The sequence below is a fragment of the Amborella trichopoda genome, chromosome 2 (assembly GCF_054954075.1).
Source record: "Amborella trichopoda isolate Santa Cruz 75 chromosome 2, AtrichopodaSantaCruz75HAP2 v2.0, whole genome shotgun sequence".
Taxonomy (NCBI): Eukaryota; Viridiplantae; Streptophyta; class Magnoliopsida; order Amborellales; family Amborellaceae; genus Amborella; species Amborella trichopoda.
In genome coordinates this window covers 58,234,260-58,260,839 of record NC_142337.1, presented here as the reverse complement: position 1 = coordinate 58,260,839, position 26,580 = coordinate 58,234,260, and the positions used below count along the sequence as shown (strand labels likewise).

At 36.6% G+C, this 26,580-nt stretch overlaps 1 protein-coding gene across 1 annotated transcript in view; it reads right to left on the bottom strand.

Annotated features, from left to right (window-relative positions):
* The window catches only part of LOC18431266 (eukaryotic translation initiation factor 6-2), a 32,589-nt gene extending 8,003 nt beyond the window's left edge, over positions 1 to 24,586 (bottom strand). The window contains exons 1-6 of the mRNA XM_011623914.3: positions 24,389 to 24,586; positions 19,513 to 19,572; positions 16,289 to 16,385; positions 16,037 to 16,122; positions 15,902 to 15,946; positions 10,582 to 10,712 (exon numbers count right to left, since the gene is read on the bottom strand). Of these exons, the coding sequence (XP_011622216.1) occupies positions 10,582 to 10,712; positions 15,902 to 15,946; positions 16,037 to 16,122; positions 16,289 to 16,385; positions 19,513 to 19,522 (369 nt within the window). The 5' untranslated portion in view covers positions 19,523 to 19,572; positions 24,389 to 24,586. The remainder of the gene's footprint in view (positions 1 to 10,581; positions 10,713 to 15,901; positions 15,947 to 16,036; positions 16,123 to 16,288; positions 16,386 to 19,512; positions 19,573 to 24,388) is intronic.
* Between the last annotated feature and the right edge of the window lie 1,994 nt (positions 24,587 to 26,580).

Below are 26,580 nucleotides of genomic sequence, written 5' to 3'. Positions count from 1 at the left end.
CATTGAGTTTAGCAAGATCCATCCAGTCTGGTCTATGCTTAAGTTTATATTCAGAGGTGTCCCTAGACTTAGATTGGGCTCACCTTTGTTCAGAATTCAAACTTAAGCTCATCAAGCCTAATCTAGGTCCATGCCCAAGCAAGGTCCAAACCTTCCTATTTTAATACAAGTCTAAGAGTTATGAATCAAGATCAAAGCAAAGCAAGGTCCAACCCTATGGCTCCAGCCCAGTCTAGATCTAGAGAACCTAGTCAATCTGAGAGGCATCGTCATAGTGCTCCATAGCAAATCCATAGCACTCATGTCAGTGAGCCGAGTCTCAACCCATATGGAACCATACCTAGCTGTCCAAGCCGCCCTCACGGCCATCATTTGGAAGCCACGAGCCAACAGGTTAATAGGGTCCGTAATACCCTGAACAGTCAAGGGGTTAGGCCAGGGGCAATCCTCCATGACATGGGGGTTAGCCTCAAATCCAGTCAACATATCAAAGGTAAGGCCCCGGCCGAGATCTCTGAGTTAGTCAATCCCAGCCGAGTTAACCCCGATGTTCAATTAACAGCCCAGTATTCCAATCTTAGCAATCAACCAGTTAGTGGAGAAGTGGGTTCACACACAACTAGGGAAAGTCTACCCAAGCAACTCAGCACTAATAACGGTCAAGGTTTTGACCCAACTCGATATCAAGACAAACCAAAGGTGCATGCATTCTTTCAAGACCTGGTGAATAGAGGGTACACCATCCAGCATAGTCCATCTAGGCAAGTCAGGTCAGAAGTACAAGCTATAGGCCACCTCCAACATGTTGGCTCAAACCAATACAATCCTAGGCGTGTTAGCCTACCAATCCAACCCACTACCGGCCAGGGGTCTAGTTCTAATCATCACTCGAGCCCAAGACTACCTAGAGGGCAGACTCCATCTGAGAGTAGTTATGGCATTCCTTCACTCTTTTAGTCCAATTCTGGGGCAAGAGAATTACCTAAGCTTAGGGATAGATCATCCAATCAAGGTCAAGGTCAGGTAGACCTAGCCACCCATGGTTAGAGGTCTTGTCATCACAGCAGTTCGAGTCGTTCATCCCAATCAAGTGGTGATCCTATCTTTGCAAACCTTCTTGCCTGGCCAAGTTATGCAACCTCCGAGTAATGGGTATGCTCTGATCAAATTCAACTCGGGTGAGTCTATAGGCCGATAACCGGCACGCCAAGTTCAACAAACTCCCCAGGCTCAATCCTTGGGGCAACCCGCTACATGGGATCAGTCTATACGAGCCACATACCACAAAGTCAGATTCAACAGACTCTTTAGAGAAAATAGGAATATGGGATTTCTCAACTCTTAAAGCCTATGTACAAGAAATTCCAGGACACCTAGAAGATCTACCGGTAGTGTTTGTGATGCAATAATTCATAAACAAATTTTCAAGGAAAGAGGATCCTGAGGCACACATCAACACCTACTTATTGATAGTCCACACACTACAAGACCTACCCAACCAACTTAAAATCATGTTCTCGCATAGCTTATCAGAAGAAGCCCTGATGTGGCACCGAAGATTCATAAAACCTCAAGCAACTCCTAATGAAATGTTCACGCAATTTTCCTCTCGCTATCGTGGGACAAGCCCAAGACTCGTCACCCTTGGTGAGTTAACTTCCACCAAACAAATGTTAGGCGAGTCTCCTTCCTTGTTTATAATCAGATTCAAAGAGGCCGCTATGCGAGTCATTAAAACTCCACTCTCTGAAGCCGTGAAGGTAAGCATCGCAATAGAGAACATGACTCCAAAATGTCACATTCTTCAGTATGGGGGCAGTTCCTTACTCGTTTGATGTTATGCTTGAAAGAGTATCGCGATATGAGCGAGCCAAGGAGGATGAGACCATAGACTTTGATAACTCGACTAGTGGAGAGTCCTCTCAAGAAGGAGAGGTGGACATGATCAAGAAAAGCAAACTTTCGGCAAACCATTCGCAAGAAAGGACTAAAAATTATTCTACCATATGGAGGTTGCAGACTTACATACCAAAGGAATTCACTCACATTGATAAGCCTATGACCGATGTCATTAAGAAGTTGCTTGAGGTAAGGCTCATAGAATTACCTGCAGTAGCAAGGATTCCTCCCTTCCATGGAGGCGATACATCTCAATGGTGTGATTGGCATCAAAATTATGCCCATAACACTGAAGAATGTCGAGCTGTCAGGCAAAGAGTTCAGGACCTCATTGATAACGACACGATAAGTGTCAGAAAGAAAGAGGTTGATGACATAGCAAACCAAAAACTCTAGATGCTTCAACAAACAATTATAATGTCAACCTGATTAACTCAGAAGAATCACAAACTGCGCCCAAACCCGAAGAACATCCACAATGGCCTTGGAGCACAAGAAGAAATCAACTAGAACGTCCAGTAGATGAAGAACTAAATGAGCATAAGCTCATCCAGGAGTTAACAACTAAAGACACTCATGATCAAAGCAATGAGGATAACCTTAGCTCCAAGACCATAATCCAAGAAAGGATGAAATAAAGGGTCATCACATGCGAAATTCCACTCCAAGATACAGTCTCAAAAGTGGTACAAGCAGTCCCCATCATCAAGGATCAAACTGGGGTAGATGATGCCTTCAACCCATACTTTCAAATTAAGATAATAAATGATTCACACATATGTGACAATGAATCAAACTCGCACGAGCAAGATGAACTCGAGCATAAGCTCAACCAAGGCTATGAAGCTGTGGATTCCCAAACTCATGGTGACAAGAAAAACCTTAATTTCGAGACAATAACTCATGAGGAGACAAATGAGCAAGTGCTTCAAAGAGACCTATTGCCTCAAATATCAAAAGAAATTGACCTTCTGGAATTCTAAAGGGCCCATCTAGGCCATCTTCACTAGACTTTCTTGCCAACGCAATGAGGCACTCATGCCTCAAATAACCAAATGAGGCACTCATGCCTCACACTTCAAAAGGCATTCACGCCTAATGTGTAACATAAAGTACTCCATTAACGAAAATCCTGATGAGCTTATCCATCCATGCAAAAGATTGAGGCAATAGGAAACTAAGAGTGATTTTTTTTTGTCCCAAAATCAAGGTTCATGTAGAGCAGTTCAAAAGAAAAGTTCAACGGAAATTACACAACCATTGTCAAAGAGATATTGGATGTCAACCTCGGTCAAGGGAAATCAGAGGAAAACCGATATTAGAACCTCCTTGCCACTTGGAGGATTAAAAGATGATTGAATTCCTACATGATCTTAGAGTGAATTGCTGCAATAAATAAATAAAAACACCTTGACTCTTCTTCTTCCTCCTCCTCTTCCTTTGTCATTGTTTTCTTCTTAAAATAAAAAACATCCGCTAGGCTGAAAATCCGAAAGGAACCCCAAGCGTTGGAAAAAAGGCTACCTAGCTAAACACCCAAAAGGGACACTGGGGGGATGAAAAAGAAGAAGTTCTCTCCTTCCTTCTATTCTCCAAAGTGTTTTCTCTCTAAACATCTTCTCTTCCCTCTTCTTGAGTCAGAATGGTGTCTAAAAAAAAATCGATGAGCATTAGCCTGGTAGAACATTGTTAAGGACCTCAATCATTTGAACTTCGAAAGGTGAGTGGTGGAGGAACAAAATCACAAATCCAAAGAGATTTTGAACACCTAGGGGCAGTATCCTGTAGTCTTCAAAACTTTGTTTTGCTCGAAAACTCCAGAGAACTCTCCTTTGAATTGAAATACAACAGCTAAGGTTGGAAGATAAAGAAATACTTGATGATTCTTCGTCCTGAAGATTCAAGCAAGGACCCGACACGTTCATGTAGGGTCCACCAAAGGGATCACAATGGTAAAATTGCAACCACATTTAAAACCAAAAAAAAAAACTTAAAATTTTCATTTAAAAACATTTAAAAAAAAAATGTTTTACTATGGACGAAACAGGTGGTGTAGCCCACCAAAACAAAATGAAAAAATGTTTTTCTATGGACGACACAGGTGGTGTCGCCCACCCAAAAAAAGAAAAAATGTTTTTCCATGGGCAACATAGGTGGTGTCGCCCACCAAGAAAAAAGTTTTCTTACTGGTGTCGCCCACCAAAACAATGCTTTTTTTTCTATGGGTGACACAAGTGGCGTCATCCACAAAAAAAAAAAAAAAAGTTTTTCTATGAGTGACACCAGTGTTGTCACCCACCAAAAAAAAAGAAAAAATGTTTTTTTTCTATGGGCGACACAGATGGTGTCGCCCACCAAAAAAAAAGAAAAAATGTTTTTCCATGGGCAACACAGGTGGTGTCGCCCACCAAGAAAAAAGTTCTTACTGGTGTCGCCCACCAAAAAAATATGTTTTTTTCTATGGGTGACAATTGGTGTCACCCACCAAAAAAAAAAGTTTTTCTATGAGTGACACCAGTGTTGTCGCCCACCAAAAAAAAAGAAAAATGTTTTTTTTCTATGGGCGACACAGATGGTCTCGCCCATCCCATCCAAAAAAAAGAAAAAAGTTTCTATAGGTGACACTACTTGTGTCGCCCAGCCAATAATGAAAAAAGAAAAAAAAAATAGCCAATAAAAAAAAAACCATTTTTCTATGGGCGACACTACCCGTGTGACTCAGTTAAAAAAAAATAAAAAACCCATAAAAAAAAAATTCCCCTGCACAGTTTGGGCAACGCTGGGAGCATCAGGCGACACTACTAGTATTGCCCAAATTGTTTTGGCAAAAAATGCCCCTACTCCAACTTTCAAACCTTCTGGAAGGCAAGTTCGGTTTTGTAATGCATTTCTCTTTCATAAAATAATCAAAAATAAGATGCTCCTTGGTGGCACGAGCCTAAACTGCCAATCAAATTCCAGTTCAGAAAAACGCCAAGCTTATGCAATGTAAAAGAGCCGAGAAAGAAAAAACGTCAAACTCATGAGATATAAAAGAGCCGAGACAGAAAAACATCTAGCCCCATATAACGTAAAAGGTCGGGTGTATTAAGAAAACGTCTATCCCCGTATGACGTAAAATGATGGGTGTATTCAAAAAACGTCTAGCCCCGTATGACGTAAATGATCGGGTGTATTCATAAAACGTCTAGCCCCATATGACGTAAAAGATAGGGTGTCTTCAGAAAACATCTAGCCCCGTATGACGTAAAAGGTCACGTGTATTCATCTAGCCCCGTATGACATAAAGAGTCGGGTGTATTGTCCATCACTGCATGACATTAAACTGCTTAAAGGGATCTATGGTCGCATGAGCTAAAACTGCTAATTAAAATTTGTTTTTTGAAATATCTTTCTCATTTCAAAATTTTCACTATATGTCTTGTGTTTTCAAAAACTTTAATTTCTTTGTTAAAGTCATGACCCGCCCAAGTTCTGGGCTCTATTTCAAATCTCCCTCTACTTTCAAAATTTCTAAAAAGTCTTTTAAACCGAAGGAATTTGGACACCCGTATATGATGATCACCACGTTGCCTCCTTATCTCTCTCTTCAGAATTGACTTGGCCAAACCTTTTCCCAAATAGGAAAAACCTATAGAAAGCCTTAGAAAACCATAAGGAAATCAAAGAAAATACCAGGTCTAATAATTAAAAAAAGTGAAAACCCCTGAAGTTAAGCGGCATGGCCAGAAAATCCAACTCGAGTTTCAACTTTGTGTAACTAGCCGACATCTCACGCCAAATACCCTAAGATGAAAATGGCCTAAGTGAGTGAAGCTCAGGACCACAATGACTTGGAGGATTAGTTGGTATGCCCTCTGACCATGTAACGTCAAAATGAGATTTAAAATGTATGCATTATCTTTATCGTTTACCTGCCCCTCGAAGAACAGGGAACGCCAAAGTGTCTACTTCTTTGCCACTCACCATTGTGCCTACGCCATAGAGGGGCAACTGTAGACACCCCATTTTAATACTGACAAATTTTGTGGTTTTCTTGAACCCTTAAGACCACACTATCCTAGTGAATCCCAAATCATAAACTGCCATAGTCCATACTGTCAACCCTATGATCCAGAACCATACTGCCTACCCTATGACCCAGAATCCTGCAAGTACCCTGTTTTACCAAAAAAACCACTAAAAATAGTACAATAACTCTTTTTTACCCAAATTTTCTCCAGAAGCATCACAAGAGGCCATGCATCAAACCTGATCAGAAAATTTATGACTTCGAATAGGTTTGGTCTGGGCGACACTACTAGTGCCGCCCACTCAGACTGGGCGACGCCCCTAGATCTGCCCAACCCAGTTTGGCAGGACAACTCATTGATCAGTCCTGAACAGGAATCTGCCATTTTGGGCAATCCAGGCTTGGGAGACACTACCAGTGTCACTCAGCTTAGACTGACCCGAAATAGATGATTTTTTGCAAGCAGCATCTTGACGGCACCAGAATCCACTTTGCACTAGAAATTTTCGTTTCTGAGCAAGCTCTGACTGCTTGGAAATGGTAGTTTCTACAAGGCAAAGGTCCCCCAGCTGTTTTAGGTCAAATTTCCTGAATTTGACCAACTTTGGCTGGACACCACTGACCCGAGACCTCAGAATGGTAGATTCAGGTCAGGGGATTTGCTGGTGACACCATTGACTCGAGACCTCAGAATGGTAGATTCAAGTCAGGGGATTTGCTGGTGATGGTAAGTTGCCCTTTTCAGTCAGTTCCCAATTTATAAAAATGAAAATTCGTGGGTACTTGAGGGGCTTCCTCTTGAATTAGGTCAGAAAAGAGTTAGGACAAAGAAGATTAAACCCTACCCATTGACCGGAGAAACCCTGAACCCTAGTTTTTCAACTATCCTTAGGGCAGAAAACCCCTTTCAACCAGACTAAGGTCTAATCAACACACCCATTCAACCAGGGTATGGCCTAGTCAACATCTGGAAAAAGAGAGGCAGAGAGGACACAGGTTCTGATATGGGCGGGCCCTCGAAGGCTCGGGAGTCCGAGGCCATCTGGCCTGATTTCGTATACTTCTTTACTCTTCCTTGCTTCCTTTTCTATTTTGTTTCATTTTAATTAGGTTAGATTAGTTTTTATCGCTTTTATTTCGTGTTTCGCATTCGAATCAATGCTAGCACTACCACTGATCTGAGAGCAGATCCACTCGTTTCTGGGTAGATCTGACCTCAAACCAGAATTCAATTTTCCCACATTCTCTATCACTTTTCTTAAAAATCAGTTTGTAGTGTTCAAATCTAAGAGATCTTCGTCTGAAGATCTCTCTGATTTGCATTGTAAACAATAAGCATACCAAGTCAAATTTTTATATAAGGAAAAACATTAGGTCTTAAAAGTATTTTATGTACTGAGAAAAAATGTCATTAATCTATGCATTGTTTTTAAATAACCGAATGTCTTGACTCATGTTTTCATAATATCGATTATATGACTTGGTTTTGAGTTGTTTCGAATCCTCAATTGCCTAAGACCATGAACCATAGGATATGTCATAGGATGGCTATCTTGCTATGTCTCCTAGACACATGCTGTGTCGATTAAATAACTTGTATGCTACCAAGAAGGCTAGTGTGGTTGACCTTTGTCGTTCATGAAGGTTTTGAATATTTTGAAACCAAAACGGGAATTGATTTATTTATTTTTGCATAAGACTTGCTATAATATCTCATGACACAAGTATGAGAATGCTGAGATAATACTTTTATGTTTGAGTCAGAGCAGTTAACAATCCCATGATTATTTTTAGCTACTTGGATATTCATATATACAGGTATCCTGCTATAAAAGATCTAGATAAACTCAATATTCCAATGGGACTGTGGGAGCACCAGCTTGTGTTTGACAGGCCTACTAGAACAACATATTGTTGTTCACCCATGGAACTCGGATTCATGGCGCTAGTTGTACGGCTACTAAAGGGACCAACTTGATTGAAGAACTGCTTTAAGCCCCTGAAGATATGACCCCATGCAATGATGGTACGTAATGATCTTTTGCGACAACAGGTCCATGATTCGCGATGCGACATGAAAGATGAACTACAACCACATACGGGATGAGATCAGAGCAGCAAAGAGAAAGAGGCGTTGCCTCCATAAATCCTTTGTGAAAAAATTGATGGCGAAATCCATGATTAATGTAATATGAGAGAATAAGAGAAAAATGCTTGTGAGAGATTGTGATTGGGGGGATAAGAATGTGAGGAAGAGAGATTATAAGGCCTCCAAAGGCCAAGTGGGAGATGTTGGGTTTATGTGGCCTCATGAGAGCTTGTATGAGCATTTTATATTGTGAAACATAAACTTAGTATAAGTGTGGTCTTCGTGTAGACCATATACTAGGCAATGTTATTTGTCAATACTCGTACTAGGCTCAACATGCTACGCCAGCTGAGTTGGAAAAACCCAAGGTACCTAGGCATAGAGATAAAACCGAGAAGGTGAGGTCGAGTATGCCCAATGAGAGCCGAGGGATTATGACCCTTGTGTGTGATGAATAGCCTTTAGAGACAGGGTTAAAACCTTATAGTTGTATCATCACACAGCATGTACGTAGATAGTCGCATTAGGATAGTGATCCACCATTGAGAGAGAAGCGTGTAAATGTGCGAGAGATTGTCCCTATGCACCATAGAATCATGGTTACATCATGGTCTGGGGACCATGGATTTGTCTCTAGGGGAGAACCTGAAATCCACGCACAGGGATTGCATCTCCTAGCCGATTGGCTGACTTTGGTGGTCCAATTATGAGCCCCTGCAGTGGACTGTGGGTGATGAGAACTGCTGGGTCACTTTGAGAAAGCTAGGTGGATCGGAGTCCGTAGTTGCAAGTGGAGTGCTCCAGTGCATTGATAAATTCTTAGACCTAAACGAATCCAATTCTCATCAAAATTAATTAATTTTATGTCATATGATTTTTATAATGTTTATTTGAATTTTTTGTGAATCTTCTGATTTTTTATTTTTGTCATTTGAATTTATAAATTACAAAAACGTCATTTTTCAATGTTTTAAATAAATTATGTGATTTAAAATTCTAAATTCAAAATAAAATATTTTCTAAAATTATATGGACCCTCCATAAAATATGAATGACCGTTTAACACAATTGGTATTTGGTGGAGTCCACGAGAGGCCACCAAAAGGTAGCACGCCCCACCCATAAGCGATTATTCAAGCTTGCATAATATGGTGATGATTATCCTTTGCAAGTTGGCTTTTTAATTTTGGATGAGGCCAACTTGTACAATAAAATCAAATATTTGAAATATTAAGTCTTGTGAATCAAGATTGCTTGATTTAAAAAATAAGAAATTGATTTACTAAATTAAAAAGTAAGAGATATATTTTCCCTATTTAAAAATTTGATGGGAATAGATTTAGGGAATGGAGGATAAAGCTCTAGCGTCTTCTTTTGAATTTTGATGATGAATCAAAGAAATTAATAACTCCCATCTCTCACCCCACAAGTCTCTTTGGATCGACAGTCAAGATTTGCTCCCACTAAAGATGGCAAACCTTAAGGCATAAAAAATCTATAAAAAAAACTCACCTCCCTTACCAAATCTTTACACCAATTATCTTCTCTCTCTAAGAATTCTCTCTCCAAGAATTCTAAAGGGTTCACTCCCCAACCTAGGGCTTCATATCTCTCCCTAAGTTTTAAGAGGGGGGCATGCCCCAACCTAAACTACTCTCTTTGAATCCCAAGGGGGCACGTCCAAGCTATCTTCTTTTTATCCCTCCTGTGGGTTCTAAGGGGCACAACCTAGCTTGGGATTGGTCTTGATTTGTGGGTAGCAAAGGGGAACATCCCCTTGGTAGTAGATCTCTCCCTCTCTCTTTAATCTCTTACTATCATCTCTCTAAAAATCAAGCCAAGAGGGCTTAAGTAAAACTCAGGTATAGTTGGTTCTAGATCGAAAGTCACACGGATACGCCTAATCAAATAGATTTCCAGCCCAAGATGGAATATGTAGAGGCAAGTTCCTGTCTAGTTATTTGTTTAGCTCTATCCAACATAAGCAAGATGCATGCGGTTTATTTACACTGCTGATACCTACCTTACATCCAATCCACATGGGTATGGTATAAACTAAGTCAGCGATACAAAGCATATTCAATTCTCAAATACAATAAACCAAATCAGAGCAATTAAATTTATCATATTGATCAATTTGAACTTCACTACCAAAAGCCCTGCATGTAATGAAATGTACTTTTTTGTTCTCGCACAATGGGTAAAAAGACAAGTAATATAATGGTTCTAAGACAAATGAAACAACCAATTAATTTGGAGAGATTTAAGAAATAGCTCATCAAGACATTGATAATCCACTTAGAGCCCCATAAGGATTTGTAATTGGCACATTTTCATACATAGAAAAGCAATATAGCATATATAGAATCATTTAACTAACCAGGCCATGAATGTCAAACTGTAAAGGGAATCAATAAGTTAATCAAAAGATTGAAATAAAACCATAGCAACCATCCAACCTGATGTGAACATTTTTGAGAGGCGAAATGTACAGTGGACCGTCCTAGTTATCTAGCAATTACAAGAATTCAATGTGCAAATAGAAGAAATCTAGAGTTTCCCCTGGGTGGAATGAGCATACCTTGTCTAGATCGGTATGTGCAAGAGCAACATGGTCATTGCAAACTATACAATTTCCCAATGCTGATAATCGCTCGTCAATGCGCTGAACAACCACTTGATCAGGCAAACTGTTCCTCAAATGATAGAGCTCTATGGACAGCGACAACACAAAGTGAGATGTCAAACACAGTGCACAAGTTATTTATGAAGAAGGAAGTTATCTAGAAAAATTGTATGCTATAAGTGATCTTCTTTTATGGGGAGGGAGGGGGGTACTTTGTAGGTTCAACCTGTACACAATTGACAAAAAAATATATATATTTTATATACAACTGAACATAACTTCAAGGACAGAAAATTATTACTATTAGACATGATATCTAGATACAAAACATAAACCACATTGACAAGTGTTGTATAGAAAAAAGCTAATCAATCATATATAAACAAAGGAATTCCCTAACCAATACACTTAATAGGTGACAAGTCTCTGTGAATCCTCCTTGAAGCAGCTTCGCACACCCTCTAAACTGAATCTAGAGTTTAAGATGTAATTGAACATGTGCCTCAATATATTCAGTATTTACAAGTAACAGATGCATAAAATTTACACAAGCTGTCTAGCATTAAGACTTGAACACTGCTCAGGAGTCACAGTCTAGTGCCAAGTTGACTCCCAGCATCCCAAGCCGACTCTTTGGGTCCATGAGAATTTTTTACATTAAAAAAAGAAAAGAATATAAAGGAATCCAGGAAGAAATTTATTTAAAGGTCCAGTAGAGCCGCTTGTGACATGCATGAGTCCCAAGTCCACTACTGACTTGTCAAGATGGTTTACATTCATCGATGTGCTTGAACATAACTATTTTTGTGTCAACATACATACAATATGGAAAATGCCAGTAAAGTGACTCCCATCAAAATGTTCTAGAATGCATGCAGACCGGTACAATCCTGAAAACAACTAGAGTATAGAATAACAAGATACAGCATCTAACCCACTTAAAAAGACAATTGGAGGACCAAACAAAGCTTGGCAATAAGGCCGAAAAAAAGTAGTCCTTTTTTTTTTGGATAAGTTCCAAAGATACTCTCTTTCATTTCTTTGATAGTTAAAATGGCCCCAATGGATGGTGGATTGGATATCTCCGTATCAAGGGAACTAAAAGCTGGACTCTCCTATTATATTTTTTATTGTTAGAACTAAATCTAGGCTCTATTGGGAAAACTTCGTCAAATATAAGAGCTCAGAGAATGGTAGCATCATTCAAATGAACAAAGTGAAATAGTTGGACTGGTTTAGCGAACTCGTAAAGGGCCAAAAGTTAGGCTCTTGATTTGAGTGTCCATAATTTTTCCTAGTAGTAGCTTCTCTTGACCCTTGTATGTTATTGCTAGATAAATTCAAAGGCACATTGTTTAGATGCAGGAGTATAAGTGATGCAGATAAAAATTAGGCAAAATTCAAAATTATAGTTTATTATTTTTTGAGTTATTTTTCTTTAGGAATTGGTTAAGATCTAAAGTTTCCAATTTTTATGGTTGACAATGGGTATTTCTAGTTACTTGCTCATGGGCTCATGGGTAACATGCTGGTTGAAATGAGAAAGTTCTTGTTTTATGGACTTAAGAGATTTAGTTAAAGATTTGTGAGGCCTCACGTTGGGAGAAGAAGAGATTATGAGGGAGAAAAAATTTGAATAAGAATTTAGAGATTTAGATTAGAGAGGAAATAGGAAGGTAGACGTGAGAGAGGAAATAGGACAAAGAGATTTACGTGGAAGTCAGATAGAGATATATATAAGGGAAAAGTTGTGCGTGACTTAGAGAAAGAGAGTTTATTTTTTGTGGGATTTTTTTATTTAGTTGTTTTTTCTTTCTTCTAAGTGTATTAAAAAGGGAGAAGTCCCTTTTGGAGAAGAGAATTGGTGATTGAGTAAGAAGTTGATATTGTGAAACTATCATTTGGGGTGGATTCCCTTACAGACCCTGAAAGAGGATATATTCTATCATTCTTTATCAGTATTTTTATTTTAATAATTTCTTCCCTCCATATACCATGCTTCAGTTGGCATGCGAGCAAAGCTAATCCTACAATGAATGATCCTAGGACAAGTTTTAAAAAATTGTACCTAAGTCATAGAGGATGTTCGAACCGAATTTCGTGAAATGAATCAACGATTACAACGATTGGAGAATACAATTTTTCGAGAAAATGGTTATCGCACCCACATCAATCTTACACTAGTAATCCCACAACAAACCCAGGGTGCTAATCCCGATCGTAATGAAAAATTTACAAACAAGATCCACGTCCTATGGAGCATCCACATAATCTTGGTATTCAGCTTGATTTTCCCAAGTTTTACGAGGAACTTCAAAAATAAAAAGAAATAACGATTGAGCCTGAAATCCTAGTGTTCTACTTCGAGATAATCGCGAAGTACTTGATGAATTGGTTTATTGAAGAGAAGTACCAAGACGCATGGTGGGACTGCATCACCAATTGGCATTCTAAAGGATGAGTGCTCGAGTTCGAGCTTCTCCCAACTTCGGGAGAAAAAAAATTAGAAAAATTTCAAAATTATAATTTTATTATTTCTTAGTTATTTTTATTTAGGAATAATTTAGGATAGGAAGTTTCCCATTTTTAGGATTGACAATGGGTATTCCTTGTTTACTTGATAAGGCTCATGGGTAAGGGTTAACATGGCTTAAAATGGGAAAGTTCTATTTTCATGGACTTAGGAGATTTAGTTAGAAATTTATGGGGCCTCACATTGGGAGAAGAGATTTGAATAAGAATTGAGAGATTTAAGGGATTTAGATTTGGAGAGGAAATAGGGAAATAGACGTGAGAGAGGAAGTAGGGGGAGAAAGATTAACGTGGAAGTTAGAGAGAGATATGAGAAAGCTGGTGCATGACGAGAAAGAGTTTATTTTTTGTGTTTTTTATTATTTATTTTTCTTTCTTCTAAGTGTATTTATAGGGGAGATGTCCCTTCTTTGGAAAAAGACAATTGGCGGTAAAGTAAAAAATTGATCCTATGAAAATATTTTTTGGGTTAGATTCTCTTACAGACCTTGAGAGAGGGTTTATTCTCTCACCCTATATTATTGTTTTTATTTTAATTATTTCTTCCCTCCGTATTCCCCAATTAGAGGGTATATATAGGGAAAAAATAATTAAAATAAAAACAATAATAATGGATGAGAGAATAAACCCTCTCTCAGGGCTTGCAAGGGAATCCACCCCAAAAGATATTTTTACAAGATCAACTTTTTACTTAATCACTAATTCTCTTCTTTAAAGAAATGACATCTCCCCTTTAAATACGCTTAGAAGAAAGAATAAATAAACCCACCAAAAAAAAAACTCTCTAAAAGTCATGCACCATGTTTCCCTTATCTCTCTCTCTAACTTCCACGTAAATCTCTTTCTCCCTACTTCATTTCTCACATCTATCTCCATATTTCCTTTCCAAATCTAAATCCCTTAAATCTCTCAATTCTTATTCAAATCTCTTCTCCCAACGTGAGCCCCATAAATCTTTAACTAAATTTCCTAAATCCATGAAAATAGAACTTTCTCATTTTAAGTCACGTTAACCCTTACCGATGAGCCTTATCAAGTAAACAAGGAATATCCATTGTCAACTTTAAACATTGGATTATTGGAAACTTTCTATCCTAACCAATTCCTAAACAAAAAATTATAATTTTGAATTTTTCCTAATTTTTATTTATATCATTCTCCCGACGTTGAGAGAAGCTCAACCTCGAGCTTACATCCTTCAAAGGCCACTTGAATAATTAGTAATATAGTCACACCAAATGCCTCGATACTCTTTCTTTAATAAACCGATTCATCAAATGCTTCGTGCTTAATACTTTGTGCTTATCTCGAAATAGGACACTGGGATCTCAGGCTCAATCATGATTTTTTTTTATTTTTAAGTTCGTAAAACTTGGGAAATCGAGCTGAATACCAAGATCATGTGGATGCTCCATAAGATGTGGATCTTGTCAGCAAATTTCTGCATTATGATCGAGATCAACACCCTGGGTTTGTCATGAGGCTACTGGTGCAAAGATCAATGTGGTTGCGATCACCCTCTTCTCGAATAATAGTATTTTCAAAATGTTGTAGCCACTAATTCATTTCACAAAAATTAATCAATGACTTTGATCAAATTTTCTAAATCTTGTCCTTGGTGATCATCCATAACAGGATTAGCTTTGCTCTCATACCAATTGATGCAAGGAATATGGAGGGAAGAAATAATTAAAATAAAATACTAATAACAGGTGAGATAATATGCCCTTTCTCAGGGTCTGCAAGGGAATTCACCTCAAAAGATCTTTTCACAAAATCAACTTTTTACTAAACCACCAATTATTTTCTCCAAAGAAGGGACATCTCCCCCTTTAAATACACTTAGAAAAAAATAATAAATAATAATAATCCACAAAAAAATACACTCTCTTAAAGTCAAGCACCACCTTTCCCTTATCTCTTTCTAACTTCCACATAAATCTTTTTCTCCTTATTTCCTCACTCACATCAATCTCTCTATTTCCTCTCCAAATCTAAATCCTTTAAATCTCTCAATTCTTATTCAAATCTCTTCTTCATCTCAATCTCTTCTTCTCTCAATGTGAGGCCTCATAAATCTATAACTAGATCTCCTAAGTCCATGAAAGTAGAACTTTCCCATTTTAAGTTACGTTAACCCTCACCGACCCCACCCATGAGCCTTATCAAGTAAACAAGTAATACCCATTGTCAACCCTAAAATTGGAAACTTCCAATCATAACTAATTCTTAAATGACAATAATTAATATTAATAATAATAATAATAATAATAAAATAATAATTTTGAATTTTTTCATAACTTTTATCTGCATCAATAGGGAAGACCAAGGCTTATGCTTACCTTAACAAGGACTATGATTATCATGATGACAAAAGTTTTATCGTTATTGCCTAGCTTAGATGAAGTAATTCTGTTGTTGCAGCCATTGTACCACTGCTGCATAGGAAATTGCATGCCGCTCTGCATGCCCGCATGTGTGTGTGTAAGAGAGAGAGAGAGAGACTGCATATTAACACCAGCCAAATATGTTCTATAGGCCAAAGCACCATATATTAAGAAAAATGAAATTAAAATAACAAATTATCAGAATTAGTAAAGGTCTTCAAAGAATTCATGTGTTCACAGTTCACTAAGAATTCATGGGTTCACACTTCACCCAAAAGAATCATTCAAATTATAAGGTGATTTCAATAATACAAAGAGAAAAACAAGCAGAAAAAAAAATGATAGCACAAGCTTACCTTGATCCGTGGTGTTGTGTGGCAAGAGAAGCCCCTTCTTGTTACCTAATATAAAAATGTAAGACTTGTCATATCCCAACATGTGAAACAAATATTCATGACCACTTTTTTAGACATATGAAATGACTAACTTACCCACACAAAGCCGTCCAATTATTCTTGTGCCTGAAATGGATGTTTTAACCACAGGAATGACATCTGCTAATTCTGCTTCAAATGTGCTGCAACAGGTGGCCCAACAATTAGCATATTCCATGACCACCAAGAACATAAAACTCAAGTAAAGCAATAAGTATGTGAATTTCATATTATACTGTATGTTTGAATCTTAATAAGGTCCATAAGTTCTCCATTTTAATGACTGCTGTATGTTTCTAAAAAGCCAACCTGTAAAAGTTTTCTGACCCTCCGATTCCCACCAAACAATATGCATTTGTTAGTTTTGAAAATACTCCAACTTCACAAGAATTCTCAAACATAAGTCCTGCAACAAAATGAAACAAAGTTATTCACTAATAGAAACAATCAAAGAGAAATACACCTACCTACCGAATTATTTGAGGGGAAACAACATTAAAAATTACCAAGCTACGCAATGAAAGGCACTGTGACAGAAATTCTGAACCTGAAGATTTCTCCTTCCTACATTGTTGGAACTAATGGCATACTTCTTTGAAATGTCTGTGTGGCAAACCACACAATTTCATGAACAAGGCAGGAAATGTGTGTTTGTTCCTATAGTTTTTTTTTTTTTTCAAAATATAAGCATCTCATTATCCATTAACCTTCAAGCCTAAGAACCAAAGTGAATAAGATGATATTTGGAAGTTATTAAAACCAAGAATACCTTCAAATGTGGATGACTTCAAAGCCACACATGAATGTAGGAAAAAGGATTAGCCACATGTAGGGTTTAGTGGACTACAGTTGACGAGTTTCAAAATTTAAGATTTAAGAAGAATTAGGGTAACAGTTTGAATTAAGTTGTGATTAAGAAGACGAAACAGATGGAATTGGATCGGACACACGACTAGGTTAATGAAGTTAGGGTTATGATGCATTAGGGTCTGATTGGAATATGGTAGTGCAGTGAGATGTGGCTCGTTGAGGCTTGGCATGAAAAGATGGAAACGTACGGTTGAAGATAAATGAAATATAGAGGAAAGGCCAAGACTTCTATAAATCAATATAATACTACAAATATGGATACTAACTAAAAAATTGTATGATATCTGCACCATCAAAAATTAAGGTTTCACAGAATCAGCACTAACTGTGATTTGTGGAATCAACGAGACAGAGGGTCAATACTATCTAAGTGTGCAAGAAGGCAAATTTTATCATTCAAATCATTGTCTGGAGTCTAGACATAGGCCCCTTCAATGTATTAATGCTAGTCCTCTAAATCCTGATTTACTTGGACTACAAGATGGATCAGAACTCCACTAACATAAATGAAATTCAAACAAATAGGAAACCAAAACAATAAGTACAATAAGGAAACCTGCACAACTAAGACTAGTAAAATATAACAGAACCATAAAGAGGGTTGATGGTTGTTATGATAGCATGAAAATGATGGAACATAAAAGGGATGATATTTGTATAAGGATGTAGCACATGACATGCATGCTTCATGAAATACAGTGCTGCACGATATGCATGAGCCATGCAAAGTACTCCATACTCCATGTTATGCTGCGATGCATGGCACACATGCAACATGTAAGCCATACTCCATGGCATGTGAAACTGCATTGAATGTGCATGCAATACAAGGTAATACTCCATGGCATAATGCAGTGCACCACACATGAATGATAGCAAATGCTACATCATACTACATAATATACATTTGTAGTGATCCATGTTGCATCTCCATGGGTGAATAGGACCCCCCAAACTTATATTTATATCTATACTACAAACTAAACCTCTTCTTGCAATCGAAAACTCCCCAAGTTCCAACTTTTCAGACAACTAACCCACTCAAAAGGATATCAAACATATTTTGGACTTAAATATGCCTTGTTTTAAAAAACATTTAAAAAGAATTTATCCTCTCTCTACCCACAAAGACCTGTCTCTTTGCCCTCTCTATCACTATCATCCTCCAAGCTCCTAGTTCCTCTCTCTCTATATATATATCCACCGAGCCCTCATTGTAAACCCCTATGTCCATGAGAGTATTTATTCTGTAAAGTTCTAATTTAACCCTAGTGGTTGTGGTTCTTTGAATCTCCTATCCTAGGCAAATCCAACTCTGCATCTGCTTTTGAAATAAGTTCTAGATAAACCGAGAACACGAAGCTCAACAAGCATTCAAACTGGAAGAGCGCTCAGGTTCTAGGAAGGCTATTTGCAAGCAAAAGGACGTTGCTTTTAGGTCATCCCCTTCTTCAACCTAAACCAGGAATGTCATATGCATCACCTTTTCATCACAAGGCCTGTCATCAAAACCAGCCATTACTCCCAAGGCACTTTTCTTACTTCATCAATAAAGATTCACATCCATCTACAATTAATCGTCAAACCCTAATTAATCCCACACCACCATCCTCATCAAACCAGTCACCATAGAAGGCCACATCCCATCTTCCATTCTTCTTAGCCATCAACTTCAACCCCTAATTTAAAGCACCAAAATCAGCTACACCGACTACAACCATCCAAACCCCTCTAGACCCTAACCATACCTTCTCTGCATTAAACATTTGAACTTTCTCAAACCATCATGACATCTACATTGGCATTAAATCTTAAATCATCTACAACCCCTAAACTTATTTCTCATGTCCAAAACCTAGCTGCCCATCAAAAACTAAGTATCATTATATAATGGTAACCTCGTTTGTAACCGCATATTCTTAAAACCTATAATGCTCAGCCCACCAAAGCTTAGTAATACATATGTAGAAGCCAATCTGTTTGGTCCTCCATCACATCATACAAAATAAATCAGTTGTTTCATACTCTGTTGTTTTTTGAGAGACTATTTTTTTTTTGGTGGGAAGGCGAAGGGGTTTTGCAAGGGGTGTTTTGGGTGTTACTAATATGGCAATTGTTTAGTGTTCTATTCAAGATTCTCAAGAAATGAAACCAAATAATTCAGCTTTTGGGATATGGCCTTTTGGCTAGATAAAAGTCTTTAGAAAATGAAAATAAAACTCTAACCAATGCTTCAAGGCTCTACAGCTTCTTTGATTGAAGACATGGTGCTTTGTGCACCCAATGAGGCCCTCTTCTTTCAAGGCTAACAACTCAAAAACTTTATATTTTTTCTTTTTTCCTTATCATTGGAAATTTAATGATGCACATTTATGCATTTATTGTAACTCTGCCATGGCTGCCTGGATAAAAGACGAGGGTTGTGTTAGGTAGGGCAGCCAGCGTAAAACTTTCCCATATTTTTCATGAATCATGGTCTGACTGACGTTACGGCGCTTTATGGCGGAACATGATTCGTGTAGCCGACCTCAAATAATTGGGATAAGGCTCAAATGATGATGATTCATGCATGCATTGTTTCCTACATATATCTATACTGCAAAGAATACATAATAAACTACATAGACAAGAAGAATCAGCAAGCAACCACATCAAATACTTACTTGTAGCCATTATGGTGACTCTTGTTAATCCCTTCTAATAATAGCACACCACAGGTCAACCTGCCATTAAAAATTGACACAAAATCACCATTAACATATGTGACAAGTTAAGGGTAAAAGATTCTTAACAAAATCAATATGGCAATCATAAGCAGTAGAAATGCTTTAGTTGTACAACGACAGGAAAGAAACCAAAAGGTCACATTACCATCTAAAATATATGGCAAAGCATTATCCATCATATATAGTACAGGCCTGTTTGGATTGAAAATTAATTTCATCTGGAGTAGACAATCTTATCCAAAACTAATACATGCTGGATAATATTATCTTGTTAGCTATATGATATGTATCTTGCCTTATGTATAATATTACTTTATTAAACTCTTTCAGTGATTTCTAGCTATTTTCAGCTATGTTTGACCAAAAACATTTGATTTTTTAGCAAATTACTATGAATAAAGCAAAACAAACTTTCAAAAATGTACATTTATCTGCAAACTGCCTATAAGTTTTTATCAAATAATTGTGTGATGGACACTACCAAAGACAGCTAATTCATTATCTAGATTAATTTTTATTGAAATTGTGAATAAGGAGTAACATCTAAACAAGCATGTAATTGCAATGGAGCATTTCATTTCATTCATAGTATGCACGCAGCAAAATGTACATTGAATATGTACAATGAAAGAATCCAAAAGATGATTAAAAGACACATTCAAATTCACTGGAATGCTAAACTCACACCCAAAAGTTGGAACTACTTCAAATAAGTCACATATATTAGTGACAAATATGGAATTCAAGTAGACCCCTAGTTGATAATGTGTCAAAATATCACCAAGATTTTAATATAGAACTATCCAATTCCAACTGAAAAAATCAAAGCCCAAACTAAATCAGTCACAATCATACTGAACATAAACCCATAAAAACATAAACTCAAATATTAAAACACAAAATTATAAGACCTTCCCAATCTCCGTGAATCCAATCATATGGCACCACATTTTTTTCCACAGATTAAGGTAACCCATAACAACTGTTAAGAGTATGATCACAGCCCCTAGCAGATTATTTAATCCAATGCCACAATAGGACATAAAAAAGTCCGTATACAAGAAAATCCAATGAAATATAGCACATAAACGGCTTAATATTGCCCAGCCAACTAACTCAAGAAACTGGCCACCTTATAAAACTCAATTATTTTGTTTGTTAAAACTCATGGAAATCCTTCAAACATTAACATACACACATTGAGAAACTTGTAGTCTCGATAAAAACTTTAAACGGGTGATCTGTGAAAGTGCAGAGAACACGCAAAAACAACTTCAAAACCTCGAAAAACATCAATTGACAATACATTAAAAAAAATCATGAGTAATTTGAGTTAGCAGTGCACAGGAGAAAAGATAAAGAAAAGGAGGCTCAAAATTATTAATTTAGCACAAAGAACTAGAAAGAGAGAGAGGAGAAACTGGCAGCTTTCCTACTTTGTATAACATCGACAAACCTCTATGGAAGCAATTAAAACTAGGGTAGAAAACCAGGCCTCCGAAGATTAAAGAGTTCAATGATGGGTTGGGTGGGTGGGGGGGGGTAGGGGGGGAGGATTAGAATGAAGAGAGAAAAATCACTAACCTTGTAAAGAGACCAAGGGGTTGCAAACGCTTAGTAAAGACAGCAAGGGAATGCAAGCACATGCAAAGAAAGCAAGTGGGAAAACCCAATAATCATAAATAAAAGTGAGCTTAAAGAGAGAGACTCAGATACTCGAACTCTGAAATCCCCACCCAAAAAACAGACAATAAGTCTTTGAAAGATACGCTTTGAGAAGGGAAGCCTTAACAAAAAAAGAAAGATAACGTTATCAGAGGACAAGGAAACGATAAAAAATAAAGCTAGAGATGTTTCTCAACAGGGAAAAATAACAGACGAAGAAAGAACTGACGAGAGAGAGAGATGAATCGTAGGATAGAGGATTGGATACCACCGTTTAGAGAGTGACGCGGCTTTATAGAGAGAAGGATGAATCCCCTTTTAAAACCCTAGAAAGAGAAGAGAAGCGAGGGAATTGAATCAGAGGCCCATTAATGGGATCAAGGAAATATCCTCTGGTCAACAAAGCATCGAAGAAACAAACCTGGCCAAGAATAAAATAAACAAAGCAAAACGAAAGAGAAGGAGAAAATTGACTACCTCTTGGACTTGGGAAATATATACGAATATAATGTCTTTTCTTTTTGGGCAAGCTTTCTTCCCTGACTGTGCAAAACTGATCGTATATTATACAGTCGAGGAAAAAAGCTAGTCAGAAAAGAAAAGACATATTATATTCGTATATACTTACCAAGTCCAAGAGGCAGTCAATTTTCTCCTTCTCTTTCGTTTTGCTTTGTTTATTTTCTTTCCGGCCAGGTTTGTTTCCTCGATGCTTTGTTTACCAGAGGATATTTCCTTGATCCCATTAATGGGCCTCTAATTCAATTCCCTCGCTTCACTTCTCTTCTCTTTTTAGGGTTTTAAAAGGGGATTCGTCCTTCTATCTATAAAACCTAGTCGCTCTCTAAACGGTGGTCTCCAATCCTCTATCCTGTGATTCATCTCTCTCTCACGTTAGTTCTTTCTTTGTCTGTTATTTCTCCATGTTGAGAATCATCTCTAGCTTTATTTTTTATCACTTTCTTGTCCTCTGATAACGCTTTCTTTCTTTTCTGTTAAGGCTTCCCTTCTCAAAGGGTATCTTTCAAAAACTTCTTGTCTGTTTTTTGGGTGGGGATTTCAAAGTTCGAGTATCTGAGTCTGTCTCTTTAAGCTCACTTTTATTTATGATTATTGGGTTTTTCCACTTGCTTTCTTTGTAGGTGCTTGCATTCCCTTGTTGTCTTTACTAAGCGTTTGTAACCCCTTCGTCTCTTTACGAGGTTAGTGATTTCTCTCTCTTCATTCTAACCCCCTCCCCCCCAACCCATCATTGAACTCTTTAATCTTCAGAGGCCAGGTTTTCTACCCTAGTTTTAATTACCTCCATAGAGGTTTGTCGATGTTATACAAAGTACGAAAGTTGCCAGTTTCTCCTCTCTCTCTTTCTCGTTCTTTGTAATAAATTAATAATTTTAAGCCCCCTTTTCTGTATCTTTCTCCTGCACACTCCTAAATCAAATTACTCATGATTTTTTTTAATGTATTGTCAATTGATGTTTTTCGAGGTTTTGAAGTTGTTTTTGCGTGTTCTCTTCACTTTCACAAATCACCTGTTCAAAGTTTTTATCGAGAATACAAGTTTCTCATTGTGGGATTTTCTTGTATACGGACTTTGTTAGGTCCTCCTGTGGCATTGGATTAAATAATCTGCTTGGGGCTGTGATCATACTCTTAACGGTTGTTATGGGTTACCTTAATATGTGGAAAAAAATGTGGTGCCATATAATTGGATTCACGGAGATTTGGAGGGTTTTATAATTTTGTGTTTTAATATTTGAATTTATGTTTTTATGGGTTTATGTTCAGTATGATTGTGACTGATTTAGTTTGGGCTTTGATTTTTTCAATTGGAATTGGATGGCTCTATATTAAAATCTTGGTGATATTTTGACATATTATCAACTAGGGTCTACTTGAATTCCATATTTGTCACTAATATATGTGACTTATCTGAGCTAGTTCCAACTTTTGGGTGTGAGTTTTGCATTCCAATGAATTTGAATGCGTCTTTTAATCATCTTCTGGACTCTTTCATTCTACCTATTCAACGTACATTTTGCTGTGTGCATACTATGAATGAAATGAAATGCTCCATTGCAATTACATGTTTGTTTAGATGTTACTCCTATTCACAATTTCAATAAAAATTAATCTAGATAATGAATTGGCTGTCTTTGGCAGTGTCCATCACACAATTATTTGATATAAACTTATAGGCAGGTTTACAGATAAATGTACATTTTTGAAAGTTTGTTTTTCTTTATTCATAGTAATTTGCTAAAAAATCACATGTTTTGGTCAAACATAGCTGAAAATAGCTAGAAATCACTGAAAGAGTTTAATAAAGTAATATTATACATAAGGAAAGATACATTCCATATAGCTAACAAGATAATATTATCCAGCATGTATTAGTTTTGGATAAGATAGTCTATTCCAGATGAAATTAATTTTCAATCCAAACAGGCCTGTACTATATATGATGGATAATGCTTTGCCATATATTTTAGATGGTAATGTGACCTTTTGAAAAAATTTATTTTTGAATTTTATCATACATTCCCAATCGTGAAATCTTATAATTAATTGTTGTGACCTTGCATCATTAACGAACTTGATTCTTTCTTTTGTGTTAAAGAGGTACTTTTTCAATTTGAAATTTGAGACCCATCTAATAAGCACCAATTGATTATTTAAAAAAATGGATTTAGAGTATTTCATAGATTTAGATTTTGTAGGAAAAGAGCCCTAGTTTAATTGAATACCGCTTGATGATTTACAACGGTTTGTCTTAGGCTAAATTCCTCTCTCCCTACTGATTTACCAAAAAACTAAGAAAACCCAGATGTTAATATTGAGATTAACAGAGAGAGAGTAAAATTCCAAACGGTGAGAAAAAAACACAGAAAGAAAGAGAGAGCGTAAATTTCCAAACAGTGAGAAAATAACAGAGAAAGAGAGAGAAAAAAAAAACTAAGAAGACCCAAATTGAGATTCAACAGAGGGAAAACCCCACAAAAAAACTTGTGCCCTAAAATCATGGGGTATAAGAGCTCCAAGCTTCAAGAGCTCAAGAACAAAGACAGAGATCAATAATAAGAGCCTTTTGCTGCAAGAGCTCACGAACAAACACAATGATCAATAACAGAGAGAATAAAGTGCATACCTCAAGATCTATGGCAAGGATCACAGGTTTGCCTGAGATAATGGCGTGTTGGGCTGGCTCAGCGGCGAGATGGGAAGTTGCGAAAAGAGGGGTGCTCAGCGGGGTGGGTGCTCAGCGGCGCGCAGAGAGGAGTGATGGCTTCTCAGCCGGGGGTGGGTTTGTGCTCACAGATTAGCGTTTTATCGAAGGGGAGGGGCGCAGTTTAGGATTAATTGCGTAACCGTTGACGTGCACCAAACAACCAGAATACAGACTTTTATTACTCTCCTCCTATTTTTATTTGAAAAAATATGGGTAGACGTATGGATGGGATTTTTATAAGGCTCCCCTTATTTCATCAAAAGTACTTTAGGTTACAATTTTTTCTTATGATGGCTTTAAAATCAATTTTTAACATCGATAATAAAATTTAAAACTAAAAAAACATTACAGATCTCGTGGGTCTATAAATATTTATTTTTAAAGTGAAATTAGACGGTCTAGATAATATGTTGTAATGTACATTATTTTAAAAGCTTAAAATGTAGTTTTTTTTCACAAACAGACAAGATAATTGATGCAAAGGCTTTATAATATTTAAATTATAATTTTCGATCGGTTAGGAGGTGAGGCTTTACTTGATTTGATAGAGTTGTATGGAACCATTTCCTTGTAGTATGGGTACTCATGTGCACCATAACAAAAAGTTTATTTTATTCTTTTTATTATTGGAGCATTTATGTAACACCAAAGTTTGAGTAAATTATGTACACCATAAATAAAAGTTTGTTTTATTTCTTTTTATTATTGGAGCATTTATGTAACACCGTAGTTCGAGTAAATTTTGTGGTCAATTATAATTTGGGCTTTTCTCTCTCTCACTCAACGTTTTAAAGTCGATTTGTAACCATTTAATTTTGTAAAAATATCATTTAACTAGCAAAATATCATGGAGCTAAAAAACCAGTAAGAAGTATATTTTTTAATTTTTATTTAACACAATTACAACTTCATAAAATAACTTCATTAACATATAAAGGAAAATTATTTCATGTGGTTTGGACCATATTTCTACATATGCGGTTCAGAAAGTGTAAAGCATCCATCTTTAAAATTGATGAAAGTAGGCGTTCCATCTAAAAACAATAGAAACTAACAATCCATATGTTTTCTTACTATAATTGCTATTTCTAGTTTTTAATTTATTTAGTTTTTCACATTCATGATCTCCTTAAACAATCCATCTCAAAATCAGATTTATTAAAAGCCCCACATTTCTACATATACGGGCTTGGCCGCATAAAAATCAGATCCATATAAATTACACTTTATTTAGGATTGACGACCTTGAATAAACATGGGCATTTTACTAATTTGAATGTATACTTTGGTTATTTAGTAAGAACTTCTTATAATCAAATTTATTAAAAGATACATTTTATATGAAGTGTCAACTTTATAAATCAAAGCACAATGATCTTGCTAAAAGACTCAATTCCAGTATTAGAAACCGTTACAATGGCCTAGAAATCTATTGTCAACCCGAATTATGAATTTTAAAGCCCATAAAGTGGTGCAAATCTATACAATTTTGAGAATTGATGGCCATGATAATTTATTATAAGTTGTTGTACTATTTTTGGGATTTGAAATGTCTTTTTTTTTTGAATGACGAGGTTTGTATAAGGTGTTCTTTCGTACCTCACATGTTTACTTGCCGATACACTTTTGGTGTCGAAAATATTATGATGGCTTGAAAATCTATTTTTAGCTCTACTTTTGAATTTTAAAAATTAAAAAAATGGTATAAATCAAACATATTTATAAATACTTGAAAAATCTTGAAAATAGATGGTCCAAATAACTTATTATAAGATGCACTATTTTTAGAATTTAAAATTCTTTTTAGTATGTATATTTACTCTTGGAGTCAAGATGATCAATTAGAGGGTTTATGGCCTAAAAATCTATTGTCAACCCGAATTATGAATTTTAAAGCTCGTAAAGTGGTGCAAATCTATGCAATTTTGAGAATCGATGGCTCTAATAATTTGTTACAAGTCGTACTATTTTTAGGATTTGAAATCTCTCTTTTTTTATTTGAATGATGAGATTTGTAATGTTTACTTGCAAATATAGTTTTGGTGTCGAAAATATTATGATGGCTTGAAAATCTATTTTAGCCCTAATATTGAAATTTAATTTTTTAAAAA